Here is a 21,353-nt window from a genome sequence, read left to right as displayed (position 1 = left end):
ATAATCATTTTCCAACTTCCTATTATATCTATGGTGTTGTTATTCCTGGCAATCAAATCTGTAAAAACAGGTGAATAAGGGCACACACACACACACACACACACACACACACACACCTGAATACTTAGAAATAAAAGCCCATTAGAAACCAGACAAATGTTTTTTTTTTTTTTTTTTTTTTTTTTATCACTCCTCTTGCCATTCAATTTCTGGTAACAAAGTCAGAAATTCGTGGGAAGGTAAGGTCAGCCAAGAAAAGAAATCTTCATGGTTATGTATTAAGCCATGAAGAAAATCTATAATTTTAAAGTATTCAAACTCAAATTTACATGTGCAATCCATAAAAGAAGCAAAATGTGGCTTTCATTGTGACCAAGGCAATTCAAAGATGAATTTCTCATTTATGAAGAATAATTTAGGTTACATCATTGGTGTACTTCTGGGGAACATAAATAAACTTTATGAAGCAAGTTGGTCTCCAAGTAACTTTAGACAGACTTCTAGGTTGCCAGTTTAAGAGAAAGAAATAACAAACACATGTTTGTGTACACATGCACACATGGTTACATCCACAAAGCCAAGTTCTGTTACCACTATGCCTTTATAATATGTATTATACATACAGCCATGTCCACCACGTCCACATGCATTCATGTGTGGATGCATTTTTTGCAACTGAAGTGGTTGCAAACAGCATCTCTACTGAAGGGAAGCAAAGGTGAACAAAAAGTTTAAAAAATACAACTAAGCTGGGCGCCGGTGGCTCATACCTGTAATCCTAGCTACTCAGGAGGCTGAGATCTGAGGATCGAGGTTCAAAGTCAGCCCAGGCAGGAAAAGTCCAGGAGACTCTTATCTCCAATACACTACTAGAAAACCGGAAGTGGTGCTGTGGCTCAAGCAGGGACAGTGCCCAAGCTCAGAGTTCAAGCCCCACGACCGACCAAAACAAAAATACATCTAGAACTAATTCAGGATGTTAGGTAGAAGTAAATGAAAACTGATCTCAGAAGTGTGATTCCTTGTACTAGTCAGGTGAACTCAGGGAACAGAAACGTGAGAAAATAATTTTGTGGGAGTGGCTGCTGTAGTTGTAGATGGGTAAGCTGCTTCCAGAATATTATAATACCCCAAGAACTCACTTCAAGAAGGGCTCATACCAAACCACAGCAATAATTCCATGGGCCTCTCCTCTTAGCAGTACACATTCCAACATCTCTCAGCTGCAGTGACCTTGGGAAAGGGATGTGTAATGGAGAAAGAGAAAGACAAGGAAGGGGTGGCATTGTCCATAAAGAAATGACCTCTTACCTAACTTTTGAAATGGTAACTCCTCTGTACAACAACTTAATAACAATAAAATGAATAAAATGCCATTAAAGCATCCTTCTTCTTGAAAAAGAAAGAGAAACGTGGTACAAATAACTTTCAGCCATTTCACAAGGAAATAAATGTCATGAACATTTTTTCTATAAATACTTCTTGTTTTTATTATTAAGACAACGTAGACATATACTGCACTATATTGTACCTCCTAAACTGTAGTCACACCATGGCTTGATGGCCAATAAATTACTGCACTCATATGATAGGACAAATGTTCCATTCAAGTTCAGATAATAGAATGTTGTCAGGATTTCATGCATGGCTTGCATAAATACATAAACACACGAGGAACAGTAGCAGAGCCTCAGTCTCTTCTGTGATTTTTTTTTTTTCCAGCATGAAAACTCTCTTTCCCCACCCCAAATCCCAAAAGAAGGGTTAAGGAATGTTTTCATATAAAATACATTTGGAACCTTTTCGTTTTTTCTTAAAAAAAAAAAAGGCACCAAATTCACGTCTAACATGCACTCGTAATTCATCCTTTAGTTACAAAATCAGATAGATATGTATTCTTTTTCCCCTCAGGTGACTAGATGTAGACATGATCCTGGTGATGGCAAACAGCTATATTCAAAATAATATTTTATGGCAAATGTCTACTATGTATCTTTGTAGTCCAAGGCAGAAAGGCTTATCACTTAGTCTCATCTTTGGACGTTGTTATAGTCTTCATACAGTTGAGTCATTCATTTTTCACAGTAGAAAGTCTTCGATCAACTCATTACCAACCCACTTTCATTTTCTGCTCCTAATTTTGAAATGCATTTGGATCCGAGGTATAAGAATAAAGTCAAGTCGCTGAACACAGCTTGTGAGGATATCTTCTTCAACGTTTCCAGGCTTACATAGGCAAAAAAAATACACGATTTTTAAAAATGAAATTAAGAGAAACCGAAAGTCAAGGGAGAAACCTTTACTTTCTGTTCTGCGTGAATCGCTTTCAGTGTCTTCCAGGCGGGGGCAACCGTCAGTCAGTTTTGTGAAAAGGGAGATCGGGCTCTTTAAGCAATCGCAGTCCAGTCACAGAGGATGAAATGACTTCCTGGCAGTAACACCGTGAATCAAACCACCGCCAGCTTCCAAGAGACGGGACCTCTGGGCGCTGCTGCAGCCGCCAGGCGGTGGGCGGCTCACGGCTGCCGGTACGCGCCACGCCGCCCCCCCCCCCCCCCGCCCCGCGGAGCCTGCGCGGCTCGGCCCCGCACGCGCACGCGCGCTGCGCACCTGCCTCTCCGCGCACCGAGGCGGGCACTCAGTCCAGTCCGCTCCGTGCCCGCGGGGCGTGTTCAGCCTTCCGGATCCTCCTACAACCGGGAAGCATGAAAAACGTTTCCCGTTTTCAAGTCTCATTCATTCTTCCTCCAGGCAATTCTGGTCCGTGCACCTTGATCCGTGCAAGCGCGTGCGCGCGTGCGCGCACCAGCCCGCACCCCGCAAGAAATTCGCAAATGCCAACGACAGAAAAGCTAGTTTTCTGGAGAGTTGGCTGGGGTCCCACTCTGCTCCCCTCGGCGCTAATCTTCAAGCCTTTGGAACGGACGGGGTGTAAAGTGATGGTCGACCTTGCCCAGTCTGGGCACTTCCTCGCCCTTCCCGGCCTCCACCGTTTCCACCCCTGGCTAGCGCCGGAGCCCTAAGAGCCTGCGGGGCGGAAAAAACGAGGCCCATAGGCGATCGGACGACGGGGAGGCTCATCCCGGGGTTGCGGGGAACGGGGTGAGAAGCTGGAGCGCGCGGAGCCACCCGTCCGATCCTCCTGGGCCGCGCACGCCGTGGGGGCGCAGGCCGGGAGGCCCCGCTACGTGTCGTTCCTCCGCGCGCTGCCGCCGGGCGCCGCCGCGGCCCGCCCCCTCGAGGAACCTGCGCCGCTCCCCGCCGAGCCCGCGGCCGCCCCGTCGGGCCGGTACTTGAGCCAGCAAATGATCCAGGTGACCACGACCGAGAAGAGCGCCAGGATGCTGGCCACCGACAGGCAGATGGGCCCCACCGGCGAGGGGGAAGGTGAACCGGTGGCAGGGGCCGCGCCAGGGGGCGGCGCCCCGCCTCCCGGGGGTCCCCCGGCGCCGCCGCCCCCGCCCCCGTAGTGGTTGACGAAGATGAGGCCGGTGAAGAGCAGCACCACCATGGAGAGGAAGGAGAAGACCACGCACACGCAGCCGGCCGTGAGCGCCGCGCGCTTGCAGTTCTGGCAGCTCTCGTAGGCCCCCGGGGCGCGCAGGCCGGAGCGCGCGCGAGACCCCGGGGCCGCGTCCTCGGCGGGCGGCGGCGGCGGCGGCGGCGGGGCCGCGGCGGGCGGCGGGTGGGCCGCGGCGGGCGCGGCGCGGCGCTCGGGCAGCGGCGGGAGGCGGTCCTGGGGGAGCGGGTCTTGCGCGGCGCGCAGCGGATAGGCCTCGGCGAGCTTGGTGTTGTTGGGCAGGCCGTGCACGCGGCTGTCGGGCAGGGGCGTGCGGTGGCGGCACACGGGGCACGCGATGGCGCCCGGCGGGCCGTGCCAGGGTGGCGGGCGAGGCGCGCGCTCCGGGGCGGCGCCGGCGGCGGCGCGGAGCTGCAGCTGGGTCAGGCACTCCTGGCAGAAGGTGTGCAGGCACGCCAGCAGCTTGGGGGCGCGCCTGTCCGCGTCGAAGTAGTTGTAGCAGATTTTGCACTCGTAGTCCTCCAGCGGAGGGAGGGAGGGGCCCGTGGCGATCGCGTCCCGGGTTCCCGCGTCCCCGCCGCCGTCCCGTCCTCCCGCAGCTGCGGAGCTCCCGGCTGCCGCCCGACTCCCGGGACTGCTACTCGGGCTCTGGGCGCCGCCGCCGCCACCGCTGTCGACCGCCGGCGCTGCCATGGCATGATCCGCCCCACATCAGGGGCCAGGTGAGGCGCCGTCCTCCCCCTGCGGGGCCGCCGCTGGGGCGGGGAGGAGGCGCTTCTACCTCCCCCCACGCCGATCGTCTGCCGTCGCCGGGGCGGGGGAAGTTCCGTTAGCTGGGCCGGGCAGGGGAGCTGTGGCCACCGCCTCCCCGGCCCCCCCCCCCCGTCTACCCCACTCCCCTACACCCTCCCGCGCGGGCGCCTCGCTCCCTCACGGTCCCCCCTCCGCCCCCAGTCTCTCCGGTGTCCTGACGTCCCGCTAGGGCCCTCTCCAGACAGCCCCACCCCTCCCGTATCCACCCCCTCCCCCGGAGCTTCGGATTCCAGGGTTCGCTGGACTTGGGAGGTGAGGGGGTTCAGGGGCGCATTTGGGGTCGCAGCTGCTCAAGGCTGCTGCGTTTCCGCTGTACAACCCGCATCTCTCATCTCTCCTTCCCCACCCCCCCACCCCCGCCCCAAGATGGTGGGAAACGGGGACCTGCGTTTTCCTTGTTCCTCGACACTCTCCCGCCCCACCCCTTGTTTGTCCTCCCTGTCTGGGGCCGGGTCTCTGGAGAAGTCTCCCCCTGCTCCCCCCTACCCCAGCTCACCGGTGATGTAATGCGGGATGCGCGCCTGGAGGGGAAGCGGCAGCAGCCTGGCAGTGGCGGTTCCTTCCCTTGGTGAAAATCGTGATCTCATTTCTCTGTCCAAGGGCGAAAGCCAATAACCACCGAGCCATTTAGGCTTTGAGCTTTTATTAGCAGAGGCCAGGCGGCCCTGCAGCGCGCTCGTCAGGGTGGAAGCGGAGTGCTGGCATTCCCACCCCCTTTTTTTTTGCCATTTGGAGGAGATTTTGGAGTGGAACAGTACCTTTTTTCCCTTTCTGCAATATTGCGGGGAGGTATGAAGACAGACTTGGAGCAGGCCCTTGCCATTTTCCTGGCACTGACCAAAACAGATGGAACTATTTTCGTTGGTGCCCAGGCGTTTAGAAGCAGAGAGGAAAGTTGTCAGATTCACAGACTTTCAAGTGTCTGGTTTCACCGCTGACATCCCTCACTCCCTCCCCTGCACGCAGCCACCTCAACTTTTATCAAGCAAAGGTAGAGAGCGGAAACCTCTGTGAGCTTACAGAAACCCAGACGAGAAGATAAGCCAAAAGTAGGGCAGGGTAAGGAGTAGTGGACTTGGGGTACCACCTGAGGGGTGATACTGAGATATGCCTAACCAGAAAATGGGTTTCTTATTTCTCCAGGAGGAGCCTTACCCAGTGAAAAGAAGAATACTCACTCAAGAAGGAAGGGGATAACTTTGTAAGTTTCTGTATTTCCTGGCCATAGTAATATTCTTACTTTCTGCTCAGATTTTCCTCAAAGGCAAGAGATACCTCAGCAATATTAGCAAAAAGGATGGATGGAGACTGGTAGCTCATGCCTGTAATCTAAAGTACTCAAGAGGCTGACATCTGGAAGATCTGGGTTCAAAGCCAGCCCAGGTAGAGAAGTCTGTGGGGCTTTTCAATTATCCAGCAAAAAGCAAGAGTGGAGGTGTGGCTCAAGTGGTAAAGTGCCAGCCATGAGCCAAAAAGCTAAGCAAGAGCACTAGGCCTTAAGATTACATCTTCTGAACCCCACCCCCACCCCCCATATACACACACAATGTCTAGAGAGGAAGCAAAGTGAAAGAACAGAAGGAAAAGTTTAAACTGCTAGTGTTTGGACAAGAGACGGAGAGGAGGTGTTACTCTTATAACTATTATATGTGAATAGTTTCTGGGGTGTTTGAAAATAAAGGGATAATTTTGTTCTATTTGTTTTTACTCTGTGTGGATAATGGATGTGATAGGTATTTTAAGCTTAAGGGACCTTAAGAGAATTGGTGAAAAACCCACTTTCTGTTTTCTGGATTCCAATTTTATAATCATGATTTGGGGACAATACTCTCAATGTTGTATTTCATATGATGAGGCAATGATCACAGAGGAGTTGATGGGACATCAGAAGGCCATGGGATATTTCAGAGTGATCCAAAGCTACCTGAAATAAGAGGTTTTCTGTCCTCTTTGCTTCATTGAGTTGAATGATTATGAAGAGTCTGGAAATGTATGTGTATGTGTGTGTGTGGGTATTGTTTATTTGCCTTGTCAGTACCCAGGCATGAACTTAGGGCTTGAATTGTTGTACTGATGCCCTACCACACGAGCCATACCTCTAGCCTAGCTGTTTGTTGGCTAATTGGAGATAGAATCTTATGGACTCTTTTTCTGCCAAGACTGGCTTGTAACCAGGATACTCTAGGTCTCAGCTTCCTGAGTAGCTAAGTGGGGGCTTTCAGCACCCAGCTGGAAATGTGTTTTATGTACACTTTTAAACTGGTGTCTTCTGCCAGAAGCCTTGATTTAATATTAATTTAGGAGACATGTCAGACCGTCACAGGAGAGGCACAGATGCAGAAGGGCTGGTGTGCATTTGTGTTGCTCTTCTCTTCTACCCACTTCCTAGGATGTGTGCAAACTGTGTCAAAAGGCCACTCAGCCAGGAGCTATGAAGGCCTGTGTGTCTGGACATAGCACGCATTTCAGCAAACCATTGAGACTTTTGCAGATTCATCTCTTCTCACGCCCACGATCCGTTGCCAGCCCTGTCATTTTGCCTGTGGGTACTGCCGTTACAGCCTGTTTTGTGTCCTGGGCCCATTTGATATCAGTAGCAGTGTTAGAAACAAAAAACCTGGTTGAGAACCGCAAACCACAAACATCTTCCAACTCCTGTTTAGTATATGCAAATAGTACTCTCAAAATCGTTATTTCTCAGCAATAAGCATGTCTTCTACAGCTTGAAAGTAGCTTAGATCTCACCGTACTGTCCTTTGAAAGGCAAAGTATAGTTTTTGTCAGCAGTTGGCCTGGTACCAGTAGCTCATACATGTAATCCCAGCTACACAGGAGACAGAGAGCTGGAGAATTGTGATTCAGAGCCAATCTAGGCAGCAAAGTCCTCGGGACTTCATCTTCAAATGAACCAGTTAAAAGGACTAGAGGCATAGCTCAAGTGGCAAAGCACCTGCCAAGCAAGCTTGAGGCTCTGAGTTCAAACCTCGGTACCAGGAAAAAAAAATGACCAAGGTGCGCAAACCATTTCCAAAATGCTAGATTTTGCTCACTGTGCTTAGATAATTTTCTAGAGGTGCCAGCTCCAATGGTTTTTTTCCCCTAGAGCCACTGCTTCATTTTTAGAACTCTTAGAAGAGTCATGTAGGAACGTTCATTGGTGCAGTGAGGGGCGGTGACGTTTCTGAAGACTGTTGAGCTTGTGTAACACAGTTCTCAGGTATCTGCCCCCAGTGGACCATGTGATGGAATGAATGCCCATCATATCTCCTGGAGAAGAAATCCTGAAACACGACCGTTAGTGTGAGAATTAAGAAAGATATGCTTGATCGTAAGCCTGAAACAAGGAGCTCAGTATTAAAGCAGTGTTTGAGTTGGCTTTGCAAGAATCCTACTATTTGGTGGGTTGTTTGATTTTGAGGATCGGAGGTACTTAGAAGAAAGCCAAGCCATGGTATTGGGCAACTTTTTGTCTATCCTCTCTCCACCAGCCATTTAAGAATGCTTTAGTTTTGGGAGCTGCTGTCTCACAAAGGAACAAGCAGTCATAGAACATGGGTGCTGACCATCCCTAGTCTACTTCTCTCCCTGTGTGTACATTAGCTGTATCGCTCAGCTTTTCGGAGCTGTTTCCCAAGCTGTAAAATGGTGTCAGAGTAGTTTCCATATAAGTCCCTTGCAGCGATTGAAAATGTTACATATTTAAGACATGAAGAATAGTCCCAGTCCCTTTTAACATTAGTATTTATAGCAGAAGTTCCTATAGCCAATCTCAGAATCCTCACTCAAATGCCCTGAAGAGAAAGCTCTTATAACCAGCCCAGGATTTGAGCAGCCAATAGTAGCAGAGTTGTTCTCACCCAACTCGTCCATTTCAGAGGTAGAGACACAGGTAATGAGTGTCTCCATCTAGAAGACCAGGCCTACTCCTCTAAATGAATCCATGCATCAAGGATCTGCCAGTGGTAATAAATAAAGCCTTACATAACATCGGGATCAAGGGAGATTTGGTAGTACTAGAGAAAGTTATGTAGAGGCAGACAGTGCCACTCAGAAGCAGGTATCAAATCATTCCATCAAACAGTTGACATTTTAAAATAGAAAGTGAGTCGATTCAATTCAATGTGTATTGAGGTCCTATTTCAGAAGACATCTTTGATTGTTGAGGACACCTGGCTTTCAGGAACCAAGAATTTAGTAGAGAAGCCAAGAGGAGCCAGAGGAGAAAGGATGACCAACCATGCTATAAAACCCTGAAAGCCGGGCTGGGAAGGTGGCTCAGTGGTAGAGCGCTTGCCTTGTATGCATGAGGCCCTGGGTTCGATTCCCCAGCACCACATAAGCAAAAAGAAAAAAAGCCATAAGTGGCGCTGTGGCTCAAGTGGTAGAGTGCTAGCCTTGAGCTGAAGAGCTGAGGGACAGCATCCAGGCCCAGAGTTCAGGCCCCACGACTGGACCCAAAAATAAAAATAAAAATAAAAAAAATAAAACCCTGAAAGCCATCCTAGAACACATAGGATGTTAGGGAATTTGAATAAAAGTATGAGTATCCACCTTGGCTCATTATGATACATGTAACATAGTAATGGAAAGGTGTGATTAATAGAGGTTCATTATGATACATGTAGCATAGTAATGGAAAGGTGTGACTAACAGAGGTTCATTATGATACATGTAGCATAGTAATGGAAAGGTGTGATTAACAGAGGTTCATTATGATACATGTAACAGTAATGGAAAGGTGTGACTAACAGGTTCATTATGATACATGTAACATAGTAATGGAAAGGTGTGATTAACAGGTTCATTATGATACATGTAGCATAGTAATGGAAAGGTGTGACTAACAGAGGTTCATTATGATACATGTAGCATAGTAATGGAAAGGTGTGATTAACAGAGGTTCATTATGATACATGTAACAGTAATGGAAAGGTGTGACTAACAGGTTCATTATGATACATGTAACATAGTAATGGAAAGGTGTGATTAACAGGTTCATTATGATACATGTAACATAGCAATGGAAAGGTGTGATTAACAGGTTCATTATGATACATGTAACATAGTAATGGAAAGGTGTGATTAATAGAGGTTCATTATGATACATGTAACATAGTAATGGAAAGGTGTGATTAACAGAGGCTCATTATGATACATGTAACATAGTAATGGAAAGGTGTGATTAACAGAGGTTCATTATGATACATGTAGCATAGTAATGGAAAGGTGTGATTAACAGAGGCTCATTATGATACATACATGTAGCATAGAAATGGAAAGGTGTGATTAACAGAGGCTCATTATGACACATGTAACTTAGTAATGGAAAGGTGTGGTTAACAGAGGCTCATTATGACACATGTAACATAGTAATGGAAAGTGTGATTAACAGAGGCTCATTATGATACATGTAGCATAGAAATGGAAAGGTGTGATTAACAGAGGCTCATTATGACACATGTAACATAGTAATGGAAAGTGTGATTAACAGAGGCTCATTATGATACATACATGTAGCATAGAAATGGAAAGGTGTGATTAACAGAGGCTCATTATGACACATGTAACTTAGTAATGGAAAGGTGTGGTTAACAGAGGCTCATTATGATACATGTAGCATAGTAATGGAAAGGTGTGATTAACACAGGAAACCAGGTATGCCTGAGAGCATTAGGAATTTTTACTAAATTTTCTACAAACCTAAAACCATTCTGAAATAAGGTTAATTTTTCATTATATATGTTTATGAGATTATGTTAATCAGCCCTGTAACAAAATATATGAGGTGATGAATGCACAAAGGGGAAAGGTTTATTTGGGCTTGTTTGTTTTGGAGGTTTCAGCCCACGGTCAGTTGGCCCAGATGCTTTTGAGTCTATACATTGTAGTAACTCTTCATCTCATGGCAGCCAGGAAGCAAAAAGAGAAGGAGAGGGAGGGGCCAGAGTCCCAATAGTTTCCTTCAAGGATATCTGCCCCCAAAGACCTAACATCCTTCCTCTTGTCTCAAATCCTAGAGGTAACTTCACCTCCTGATAGCACCATGAGCTTAACCCTTTAACACACAGGCCTTTTGATGACATGTATCTAGACCATTATCTAGACTAGCTAGGGGTATTTGAAGAGATTTGCTTCTAATACGTGGACAATTTATGTGGCTTTGAAATCACAAGGACACTAAAATTCCATAAAAGTTTTAGACTAAAGCATCCCCATCCACTTACCTTCTTGTCAATCCTTCAAGTAAAACCCACTTACCAGGATTTTCAAACTTTCCAACATTTTATTTAGCATTTATTTCATTAAAGTTGCATACTATTTATTTATAATAAATACAGTAATTTGAAAGATTATTGAAACCATGCAATAACTTGAAAGAAAATTCAGAAAAGAGATTGTATGTGCATATGCATGTGTGTGTTCATGTATATACATGTGCATATGTGTGTGTGTGGGGGGGCTACGCATCCATCCAGGGCCTCACTCATAGTAGGCAAGAGCTCTCAAGGGTTCTGCCTCTGAGCTATAGCCCCAGCCCTCAGAAAAGAAAAAATTAAATTAAGTGCTATACTTCAGCATAGCTATTACCATCATTGCATTTGTTCTCATAAATATATACTTATATAGTTTACTAACAGCTACACATCTTGCTTCATTCTAATTAGATGTATTCACCAGATTACTAATCACGGTACTTTCTATATGTCTGACCACATGTTGAGGGATGAGGATTCTAACCAGATAGTGAACAAAACAATACAATGCTTACCCCCATGGGTTATAGTCTAGTGTGTGTGAGACAGGAAACATGGGTGAACATAAGCTCTAGCTACAAGTAGAAAATATTATGGAGAAAAATGTAGCAAGTCAGGGGGAATAATAACATGAGCAAAGACCTTATGGAAATAAAGGACAGAATCATGTAATGCTGAGGAGAACAGTATATGCAAAGGTCCTGAGATAGGAGTATTCTCACTGTGTTCTAGAAACAGCAAAGAGGCCAAAGGCAGAAATAGAATGAACTAGGAGAGGTGATAAAAATGAGACCCTGAAGGCACGGGGGCAGGTCCATGACAACATACACATACTTCACAAAGGCTTCTTGTCCGTTTCCCACAGCCATCTGCCTGTATCCATCATTTATGTGGTCTGTGAGTGATGTTACAAATATCCAATGGCCCTTGGTAGGAAGAAGGTTCTCCACCCTTGAGAGGGGTTTATAATTTTAAGTTTTGCATTAGTCACTGGAGGGTCTTGAACAGAAAGGTGCGGAATATGATTTGGTTACCGCAGGACTCCGAAGCTGCTGGCTGAAGTGGGAGGGGGCTCGATTTCAGACTTGGGTAACCTGGATAGGTGGGTCAGGTGATAAGCTGTTGAGTTTTTCTGTACATGCTTTGGAAATGTAGCCAAATGAGACCCATGGAGGCAGGGAGTGGACGAGAAAGCTCTTCCCCAAAGTCTATTATACTTCAGGGTATTTCCAACTTTTTAAAAATTTGAATCTCCAGTGTACATTTAGGAAGAACAACTCAATAGCAATCAATGACTTAACAACAGTGAAAGTCCTTCTTGTGTATGAATCGTATTTATAACTAGGCTCCTTCACATCTTTGATCAGATGTCCACCATTTGAGACGCTCGCTGACCATTCTGTCTCAAACTACTCACCCTGCACCGCCCACTTCCTGTCCCTCTTACGCACCTGCTGGGTTTTATGTCATAATGACACAACACTGCTGCCTGGGTCTGCTGCAAATTAAGATGTGGAGCTTTGGTTTTAAAAAATTAAGAGGGCTGGGAAGGTGGCAGAAAAAGCCGGAAGTGGGGCTGTGGCTCAAGTGGTACAGCGCTTGCCTTGAGCGAAGATCTGAGGGACAGCGCCCAGGCCCAGAGTTCAGGCCCCACAACTGACAAAAATCAATAAATCAATAAAAAAAATTAAGAATTTCAAGAAGGTTGTCAGCAGAGTATTAAATCCAGGACAAGGCCTTTCTGGGTACAGGGGCCTGTTGCATGTCTGTTAAACTCACCCTACATTTACATGTCCTGTGTTTAACTTGTTGGCTATTTCTGCCTTCACATATGCACTAGAACCCATGCACGAGTTCCTGTCTTTGCTTCCCTGTCAATTCTCCAGTGTCTAGTAAAGCACCCAGCATACTCAATGCATGAATACATGAATCTTTTTTTTTTTTTTTTTTTTTTTACAGTTTGTGCTCATTTTGTGGCAATTATTTTGTTTAAGTCAATAGAAATGTACACCATTGATGAATCAAAACTAAAAGATTTATAAGTACAAATTAGGAGCGCAGCCTTCCCTTCTTTCTTGACCTAAACTGTCTTTTTATTTTTATTTAAAGGTTATCTTTAAGTAGTTATAAAAAGGAGGTGCCATTTAACAGAGTAGTTTATGAATATAATGCATCTTGATCAGTGTCACCCCTTCAATATTCTCATCCCCATTTGACCCCCCTTCCCTTGCTTTTCTTAATTTTATGGCTTAAACAATGATTCCTCTTCCTCCTTCTCCTTCTCTCCTCCTCCTTCTCCTCTTCCTCCTCCTTCTCCTCCTTGTCCTTGTCCTTCTCCTTCTCCTCCTTGTCCTTATCCTCTTCCTCCTCCTCCTTCTCCCCCTCCTCCTTCTTGTCTTCCTCCTTGTTGGTGTTGGTGGTTATGGGGCTTTTTTTTTTTACTCAAGGCCTGGGTGCTGTCCCTGAAATTTTTTTGTTCAAGGCCAGCACTCTACTACTTTGAGCCATATAGTGCTGCCACTTCTTGTTCTCTGGTGATTAATTGGAGATAAGAATCTCACGGACCTTCCTACCCAGGTTGACTTTGAATCATGATCCTCAAATCTCAGCCTCCAAGTAACTATGATTATAGGCGTGAGCCACTGGTGCCCGGCAATGATGAATTCTTGACTGCATCCCACTCCCTTATTCATCTTCCTTTCTCCCCTTGCTCCTCCCCTCCATGTATCCATTTCCTGATTTTGTTGAGCTTTGACCTAGTCTTTCTACAAGATTACACAATTTAAGCTGTCTGTAGAGTCTATTGTACTTCAGTTAACTCATTTGAGACCACTTGCGTACCACCCAATGTGTTTATTTATAGATTTACAGCTACATTCTATCTATCACGCATGAGAGAAAACATAGATCCCTTGTCTCCTTGGGCCTGACCTTACTTCACTTAACATAATTTTTTCCAAGCCTTTCCATGTCCTTATGAATGGTACAATATCATTCTTTCTAATGGATAAGTAAAATTCGTGTGTGTGTGTGTGTGTGTGTGTGTGTGTGTGTGTGTGTGTCACATTTTTTTTGATCCATTCGTCTATTGAGGAGCATCTGGGCTGATCCCATATCTTGGCCATGGTGAATAGTACTGCCATGAACATGGTTGTGCTGATGGCTTTACTGTAGCCTTGTTTGTGTTCTATTGTATAAATGCCCAGGAGTGGAATTGCTGGGTAATAGTGTAGTTCTATATTTAGTTTTTGAAGAACCTCCACACTGCTTTCCAGAGTGGTTGAATAAGCTTACATTCCCATCAACAGTGTAATGGAGATCTCTTTTGTCCGCATCCTCACCAGAATTTTTTGCTGTTTGTTTTCTTGATGCATGAACTTCTTAATGGATAATTAACTTTTTGTTGTTGTTGTTGGTTGTGGGGTCTGAACTCTGGGCCTGGGCGCTGTCCCTCAGCTCTTCAACTCAAGGCCAGCGCTCTACCACTTGAGCCACAGTGCCACTTCCAGCTTTTTCTGCTTATGTGTTGCTGAAGAATCAAACCCATGGCCTCATGCATGCAAGGCAAGCACTCTACCACTGAGCCACCTTCCCAGTCCCAGATAATTAACATTTTATATAATCATCCCCGCCAGAATTTTCTCAAGCATTTTTCTATCAATAGGTTTTTCAGGTAAGCTGTTTTGCTGCTCTCGGTGCTGTGACAATACAAATATGGGTCACATCACTGCTTCCGTCTTTGTATTAAGTTCAGAAGATGCACTGGGAGTAGATTTTGTGGAAGTCATTGTCCTCCAAACATATAATCTGCTACATGTGATTGGGCAGACACAGTTACTTCATACTACTTAGCCTTTGGCAGCTTGAGTTTTTATTGAGTTATTAGGTTAGCCTCATGAAAATGCTTTTATTTTAACATTCATGCTTATGAAGAAGTATTTTTTCCTTCTGTTTAAGAATTCCAATGTACAGGGTTTTTTTTGGTATAGTGGTGTGTGTGTGTGTGTGTGTGTGTGTGTGTGTGTGTGCCTTAATTTTGTTTCAATGAGCTAGCAAATCAAGAGAGGAAAATTCAGTTGATTTTTATCATCTATTTAATAAATACATCCAATGTGTCGTTCCACTAGATACTTTGTGTTTCTTTGCTTAGGCTATAGTTTAGGCAAGGAAAAAAGTTTGCTGTGTTCCCTGGGGATTATTAGAAGTTGCTTTGAAAAGTTTTAAATTATTGATCAGCATAATTATTAGAGATGCCTCTTGTGTATTTATCATTAGTTATGCAACGCTACAAGGCTTTTAGCACCCAGTGCTAATGCCACCCAGCAGATTGATTGAGTCTGTGGATGATTTTTGTTTCAGGCGGTGGTTAACAAGGGCATCAAGTGACTGCCTGCCTGTCTTCCTCCCTCCCTCCCTCCTTTCCTTCCTTCCTTCCTTCCTTCCTTCCTTCTTTCCTTCCTTCCTTCCTTCCTTCCTTCCTTCCTTCCTTCCTTCCTTCCTTCCTTCCTTCCTTCCTTCCTTCCTTTCTTCCTTCTATTGGGTATTGAAGTCAGGGCTTTGCACTTGCTAAGCAAGTTCTCTAATACTTGACCCACAACCAGTTCTTTAGCAAATTGGGTCTTGCAATAATTTTGCCTGGCTCAGCCTCAGATCAGACCAAAATTTTCCTACCTCTGCTCCTAAGTAACTGGGATTACAGGAATGCATCACTATTCCTGGCTCATTAGTTTTGATAATAGTAATGTGGTTATGGGGGAAAAGTCTTTATTGTCTGTAAATGCATGCAGAGCTATTATAGGAAAATGGGTGTGATAACTTGAATTTTCTTCCAAATAACTCCAGTACAAAGAGATAAATGCATTTAAAAAGTGGAGATGTCAGCAGTCTGGAGGTTCCTCAAAAAAATTAAGCATAGATCTTCCCTACAATTCATCTATACTATTCCTGGGCATCTACCCAGAACATCATGAGCCAAGATACTGTAATGACACTTGCATATCCATGTTCATTGCTGCACTATTTACAATAGCCCATTTGTGGAAATAGCCCAGATGCCCTACAGATCCAAAAGTGTGGTACCTAGACACAATGGAATTTTACACAGCCATTAGAAAAGAATACTGTATCATTTGCAGGGAAATGGATAGACCTAGAACAAATCATGTTAAGTGAGGTGAACTCAGAGAGGCAAACAAGGTCCGTTTTCTCCCCTGTGCAGAAACTTGACCTAAAATATACCAAGACATGATAAATTCACACATAGTGAGGCCAAAAGAGAATATTCTTAGGGGAGGATCACAAAGGCACAATGCCTGTGTGCCTCTGATCATATAAAATAATAGTTATCAAAATGAACTTAAGGAAATGGAAACAAGAGGTTTTTAATCTTTGTTGCTGTTTTAGTTTTCTTTGCCTTTGTCTTATTAGTTTATCTGTCTTTGGGAGTATAAGGTAAGGCAAAGAAATGGAGGGACAAAGGGTGAGCAAATGCAGCAGTGGTACTCACTAGACACTATGTTAAACTATACAATTGTGGTTGGGATGCGAGGGGAAAACAGAGAGCAAGGGAAGGGCGACACTGTCCCAAAAGAAATGTGCTTTTTACCTGACTTGTGTCCTGGTAACCCCCCTCTACATCACCTTTATAATAACAATAGTTTTTTTTTTTTTTTTTTTTTTTTTTTTTTTTTTTTGTCGGTCGTGGGGCTTGAACTCTGGGCCTGGGCGCTGTCCCTCAGCTCTTCAGCTCAAGGCGAGCGCTCTACCACTTGAGCTACAGCGCCACTTCCGGTTTTCTGGTGGTTTATTGGAGATAGGAGTCTCATGGTCTTTTCCTGCCCGGGCTGGCTTTGAACCACGATCCTCAGATCTCAGCCTCCTGAGTAGCTAGGATTACAGGCGTGAGCCACCAGCGCCCGGCAAGATTCTCTTTTTTTTTTTTTTTTTTTTCTTTTTGCTTATATGGTGCTGAGGAATCGAACCCAGGGCCTCAGGCATGCAAGGCAAGCGCTCTACCACTGAGCCATCTTCCCAGCCCCTATAACAATAGTTTTTTAATGGGGAAAACATCGAGTTCAGATAGCATGAACTGGTTGGAGCTAGGTGATAGGAGTCCAAGTGTTATTCTGTCAACTGTGATCTTTGGAAATGTTTATATGACTCATCAGTCTTAAAGCAGAATCAGAATTGGAATCATTCTTTTGTTGTTTTGTTTTGTTTTGTACTGGCCCTGTAACTAGAACTCAGGGTGCTATCCCAGGTTGTTGTTGTTGTTTTAAATCAAAGTGGCACTCTACCACTTGAACTACAACCCCATATGCTTAATTAGAGCTGCCTTCAAACCACGATCCTCAGATCTCAGCCTCCTGAGTAACTAAGATTACAGGTGTGAGCCACAGATGCCCACCTTAATACTAGCAATGCTTACTTTTGTGGACATCACTAAGCATTTTAGTTTAAAGGATCTGGAGAGAATGGCTTTCAATCCAGATTTGTATTTTTGTTACTTTGTTCTTTTCTTCTTTTTCTGCTTCTGTAAGAAATCAGGGAAGCTACAGGGGAGGAGGGATCCCCTCTGTCCACACTGAAATAGGAAGGAAGATCAAGGTTTGCAGAGCTTACTGCCCAGGGCTAGGTCCGGGATCTTGCCTCTTTCTCTCCTGTCTCTGCAGACTCTGCTGGGTCTCTGAGCCAGAGCTCTGCCCCAATCACTCCAGACATAGGACATCGTTGCTCTAAATCCTGGAATGAGGATGTCCAGGGCAAGAAGAGAAAAATTTGGTTCTTATCGGTGCTTCCTCTGTGCACAGAATGGAATACTCACTGATTGCTCTGCAGTAGACTTAAATACACCCTTCTCCCCATCATCTTGAAGCTTTTTGCCACCCAGATCTTTCTGAAGTATTAGAGAGCTGCAGATCCGCAGAGCTTGGCTAGCTCCTCTCTGGAAGAAATCTATGAACTAAGATTGTCCCACTGAAATATCTCCAATCTATTCAACAGTTCATGCTTTATGTGCTAACAATTTCCAGGTTCGTTTCTAAGGCTGCCTCTTGCCTTTGTATCATGTAGTACCCTTTGAGTGGTCAAGGCAGCTGGACATGGATATGTGATGTTGTTTTCTCTGAAAGATCTTTCAGCAGATGCAATGATTATTCCCGTAATCCTAGTGAAAGGTATGATCAGGAGAACTGAATTTTGACACAGCCTGTTTACAAAGCTCATAAGACTCCATCTCAACTTATAAATCCTGGGCATGGTGGTGTGTGCCTGTCGAGCCAGGCAGGAGGGAATCATAAATAGGAGGAGCATGGTCCCGGCCTGCCCCAGACAAAAATTCAAGATCTATATGAAAAAAATAAAAGGAAACAGAAAAGGCTTAGACCATGGTTTAAGTGGTAGACAATTTGTTTAGCAAGTACAAGGCACTGAGTTAAAATTCCAATACCACCACCAAGACAAGACAGTCTTTCTTGAATCCAACCTGCCTTGCTGCCAGAAACTTTTTTCCCTTTCCTAAACCTGCCTTTTTATTAAATGATAGATCATTATACGTTAGGTAGAAAAGGTGTGTTAAAGTGAATATATATATATATATATATATACATATATACATATACACACACACACACACATGGCATATATACATGTTGTATGTATGGCATATGTTATATAATCACATAATATTTATACATGTAACAGGAACATAACTGTGGGGGCTTAGGGGAATGAGAGAGGAAAGGGGAGAGAAAGGATAATGGAGGATGAATAGTGTGTCTATGTATGAAAATGCCTAAGAAAACTCACCGAAAGCCGAGTAATAATAGTGAATTGGGGGAGGGAACAGAGAGAGCAAACATCAGAGGAGGTTAAAGGTTAATCTGACTAAGTTATGTGCACAGCAGTTACCATGGTGAAACCTCTTTGTATGATTAATAAAAATGGGAGAAAAAAAACATATAATGAGAGTGAAGCAAAGGCTCTGTTGAAGAGTGCGTACCAAAAGGAGGGGGTACCCATCAACAGAGGGAGTGAAGGTGAATCTGTCTGTATAGGTCTATGTATACGTGAAAACAGAACAGTGAAACCTATTGACATTGTTTTGAGGCAGGGCAGGAGAGATGGTTCATCGGGGTTCATCGGCTGCATGCACAGAAATGTCCCAGTGAACCCTCCTCTTGTATAATGTATGTTAATAAAAATCACAAAAGCACAAATTCTGTGGATCTTTGAACTGTGGAAGAAAGGAGATGGAAGTAATGTATAAGACTTTTAGTAAAAAAAAGAAAAGCAGCCCTTCGGGTGCCAAGAAGAGGCTACGTGAAGTGCAGTTGTTATGCATTTCTTACCATTATTTCTTCAGCTGCTTCTATCTTGGCAATGAATATCAAGACTCTAAAAGCTGCCAAATGCCATGAAATATTGAAGGTAACCAGCTTCCTAGGCTAACACCAGAGACGATCTCAACCTGACAAGAAAGTGACAGCCAGAGGCGATGTTTTAGGTTCCCGTGGACTGTGGGAGGGCTGAGTCTCTAATCTCTGATACTTTGTGAGGGTCTAAAAGACTGACTAGCCAAGCTAATCATCACTAAAAGCACAAAACTGGGAAAGGAAAAGGAATTTGGAATATAAACATGTTAACTCTCCTTTATTTCTCACTCATTGTGAGAATTCTCTTGTTTTATGCACATAAGCATCTATTTATAACCTCTTATATATTATATTCTGGTTCTCACATTTGGTCAAAACAAAGATGAAGAGATGTCAACAAAAGTCCAGATGTGAATGACCTTGAGTCGTCTTTGAGTAGCTCATGGCTCTTCTCTTCTTTATATGTATGGCAAAAGCCACAGGCCATGAAATTCATCACCATAGCCATGATTACGTACACAGTCCAATAGTATAAGTATAAAAGCCAGAAACTGTTGGCTCAGGCCTGTAATTCTAGCTACCCAGGAGACTGAGATATGAGGAATGTGGTTCAAAGCCAGCCTGGGGCAGGAAAGTCTGCAAGACTCTTATCTCCAGTTAACCATGAAAAGTCTGGAAATGGAGATGTGGCTCATGTGGTAGAGTGCTAGCTTTGAATAAAAAGCTCAGGAACAGTGCCTAGGCCCTGAGTTCAAGTCCCAGGACCAGCATATGCGCAAACAATAGTGTACGTTCAGATGGTTATGAAACAGATGCTAAGAATTTCTGCATCTTACAAATCTGAAACTCTGTCTCCATCAACAACTGCCCTTTTCTCCTCTACCCTCCATTTCCTGATCACCACCACCACTCTACTTTCTATTTCTGTCAACTTAACCACATGTGATCCCTCCTGTACATGGAATAACACAGTTTTGTGTATTTGTGGCTGGTTTATTTCACTTGGCATTGTGTGCATCCATGTTATGGTACATGTCAGGATTTCCTTCCTTTTGAAGCCTGAATATTATTCTATTGTACTTATATGTGTATCTTATTTACATTATATACATTCACTCATCAATGGACATGGTGTTTTAACTTCTTGGATATTATAAATAATACTAGCTTAAGTACAGGTTTCAGTTCTTTTGGATATGTGCCCAAAAGTGGGCTTTCTATGCCATATTACAGTTCTACTTTTTTTTTGTTTTGCAAAACTCCATACTGTTTTCCATAGTTGCTGCACCATCTGCTTTCCTATCAATAGAATAGAAGGGCTCCAGACTTTCCATATCCCTGGCAACTCTTGTTCTTTTCTGTCCTTTAATAGTACCTCTTCTGAAGGGGATCAAGTGACAGCTCATTGTGGTTTTGATTTGAGTTTCTCTGATGTCAGTCATCATGTCTATCTTTTCATGTATTTGTTAGCTATTTGTGTTTCATCTTTGGAGAAATATATACTCCTAGATTTTGTTCATGTTTACATTATTACCTGTTTTTGTTGTGGAGTAGTAGAAACTGAGATCTGTTCTGAGGATTAACTCTTTATCAGCTTAATGGTTTGCAAATAGTTTCTGTCATATATTGTCTTTTTGGTATGTTGAATGTGTTCTTTGAGTCACAGAAGTTCTTAAGTTTGATATGGTCCCATTTATCTATTTTCCTTTTCTTTTCTGTGCTTTTACTGTATCAAAGAAGATATTGTTAAAACCAATATCACAAAGCCTTGCTTGTTTTCTCTTAGAAGTTTTATAGCCTTTGCCTTTAATCCATTTGGCTTACATTTTTTTGTATGTTCTGAGTCCAAATTCATTCTTTTGCACATGGGTATCCAGTTTTCCTAGCACTGTTTGTTAAAGAGATTATTCCCCCATGAAATGATCTTGACATTCTTGTCAAAGATCATGTGATTATCTTAATCATTATCATGATATCTAATGGAGGGAGGGTGTTTCTGGGTTCTGTACTCTATTCCATTGGAGTATTCATGTGTCTTATGTTAATACCTCATTGAGAGGCCAGTGCTAGAAGTTGAATCCAAAACCTCATGCATGCTAGGCAAGCACTCCATCATTGAATTATGCCTCCATCCTAGTATCACTCTGTTTTGATTACTGTAGCTCTGTAATATATTCTGAAATCAGGTATGAATATTTTCTACTTTCGTTCTTTTTTTCCAACATTGTTTGGTACTTTGGGGTGCCTTAATATTCCATGTGGATGTTTGGGTAAAATTTTCTATTTCTGCAAAAAATGCCATTGAGATTTTTTTTTTGTTTTTTTTTGTTGTTTTTTTTTTGTCGGTCGTGGGGCTTGAACTCTGGGCCTGGGCGCTGTCCCTCCGCTCTTCAG

At 44.1% G+C, this 21,353-nt stretch overlaps 1 protein-coding gene and 1 long non-coding RNA gene across 2 annotated transcripts in view; one reads left to right on the top strand and one right to left on the bottom strand.

Annotated features, from left to right (window-relative positions):
• Window positions 1–237: 237 nt before the first annotated feature.
• On the bottom strand, window positions 238–4,915 carry Rnf228 (ring finger protein 228). The gene is made up of 2 exons (XM_070016115.1): window positions 4,830–4,915; window positions 238–4,320 (listed from the first exon to the last, which is right to left on the bottom strand). Exon 2 carries the CDS (start codon window positions 4,211–4,213, stop codon window positions 3,185–3,187), a length of 1,029 nt encoding a protein of 342 aa, XP_069872216.1. The 5' UTR covers window positions 4,214–4,320; window positions 4,830–4,915; the 3' UTR covers window positions 238–3,184.
• The window catches only part of LOC138823154 (uncharacterized), a 44,066-nt gene continuing 26,676 nt past the window's right edge, over window positions 3,964–21,353 (top strand). The window contains exons 1-2 of the long non-coding RNA XR_011370753.1: window positions 3,964–4,242; window positions 5,477–5,534. This is a non-coding gene — a long non-coding RNA (uncharacterized lncRNA). The remainder of the gene's footprint in view (window positions 4,243–5,476; window positions 5,535–21,353) is intronic.

The sequence above is a fragment of the Dipodomys merriami genome, unplaced genomic scaffold, assembly GCF_024711535.1.
Source record: "Dipodomys merriami isolate MVZ:Mamm:240054 unplaced genomic scaffold, mDipMer1.0.p SCAF_1, whole genome shotgun sequence".
In the NCBI taxonomy this organism is placed as follows: Eukaryota; Metazoa; Chordata; class Mammalia; order Rodentia; family Heteromyidae; genus Dipodomys; species Dipodomys merriami.
Note: the sequence above shows the minus strand (reverse complement) of the source record. Positions and strands in the feature narration are given on the sequence as shown.

Excerpts from the sequence above, each read along its gene's own strand:
- Rnf228 (XM_070016115.1), bottom strand. The coding sequence starts at position 4,213 with ATGGCAGCGCCGGCGGTCGACAGCGGTGGCGGCGGCGGCGCCCAGAGC.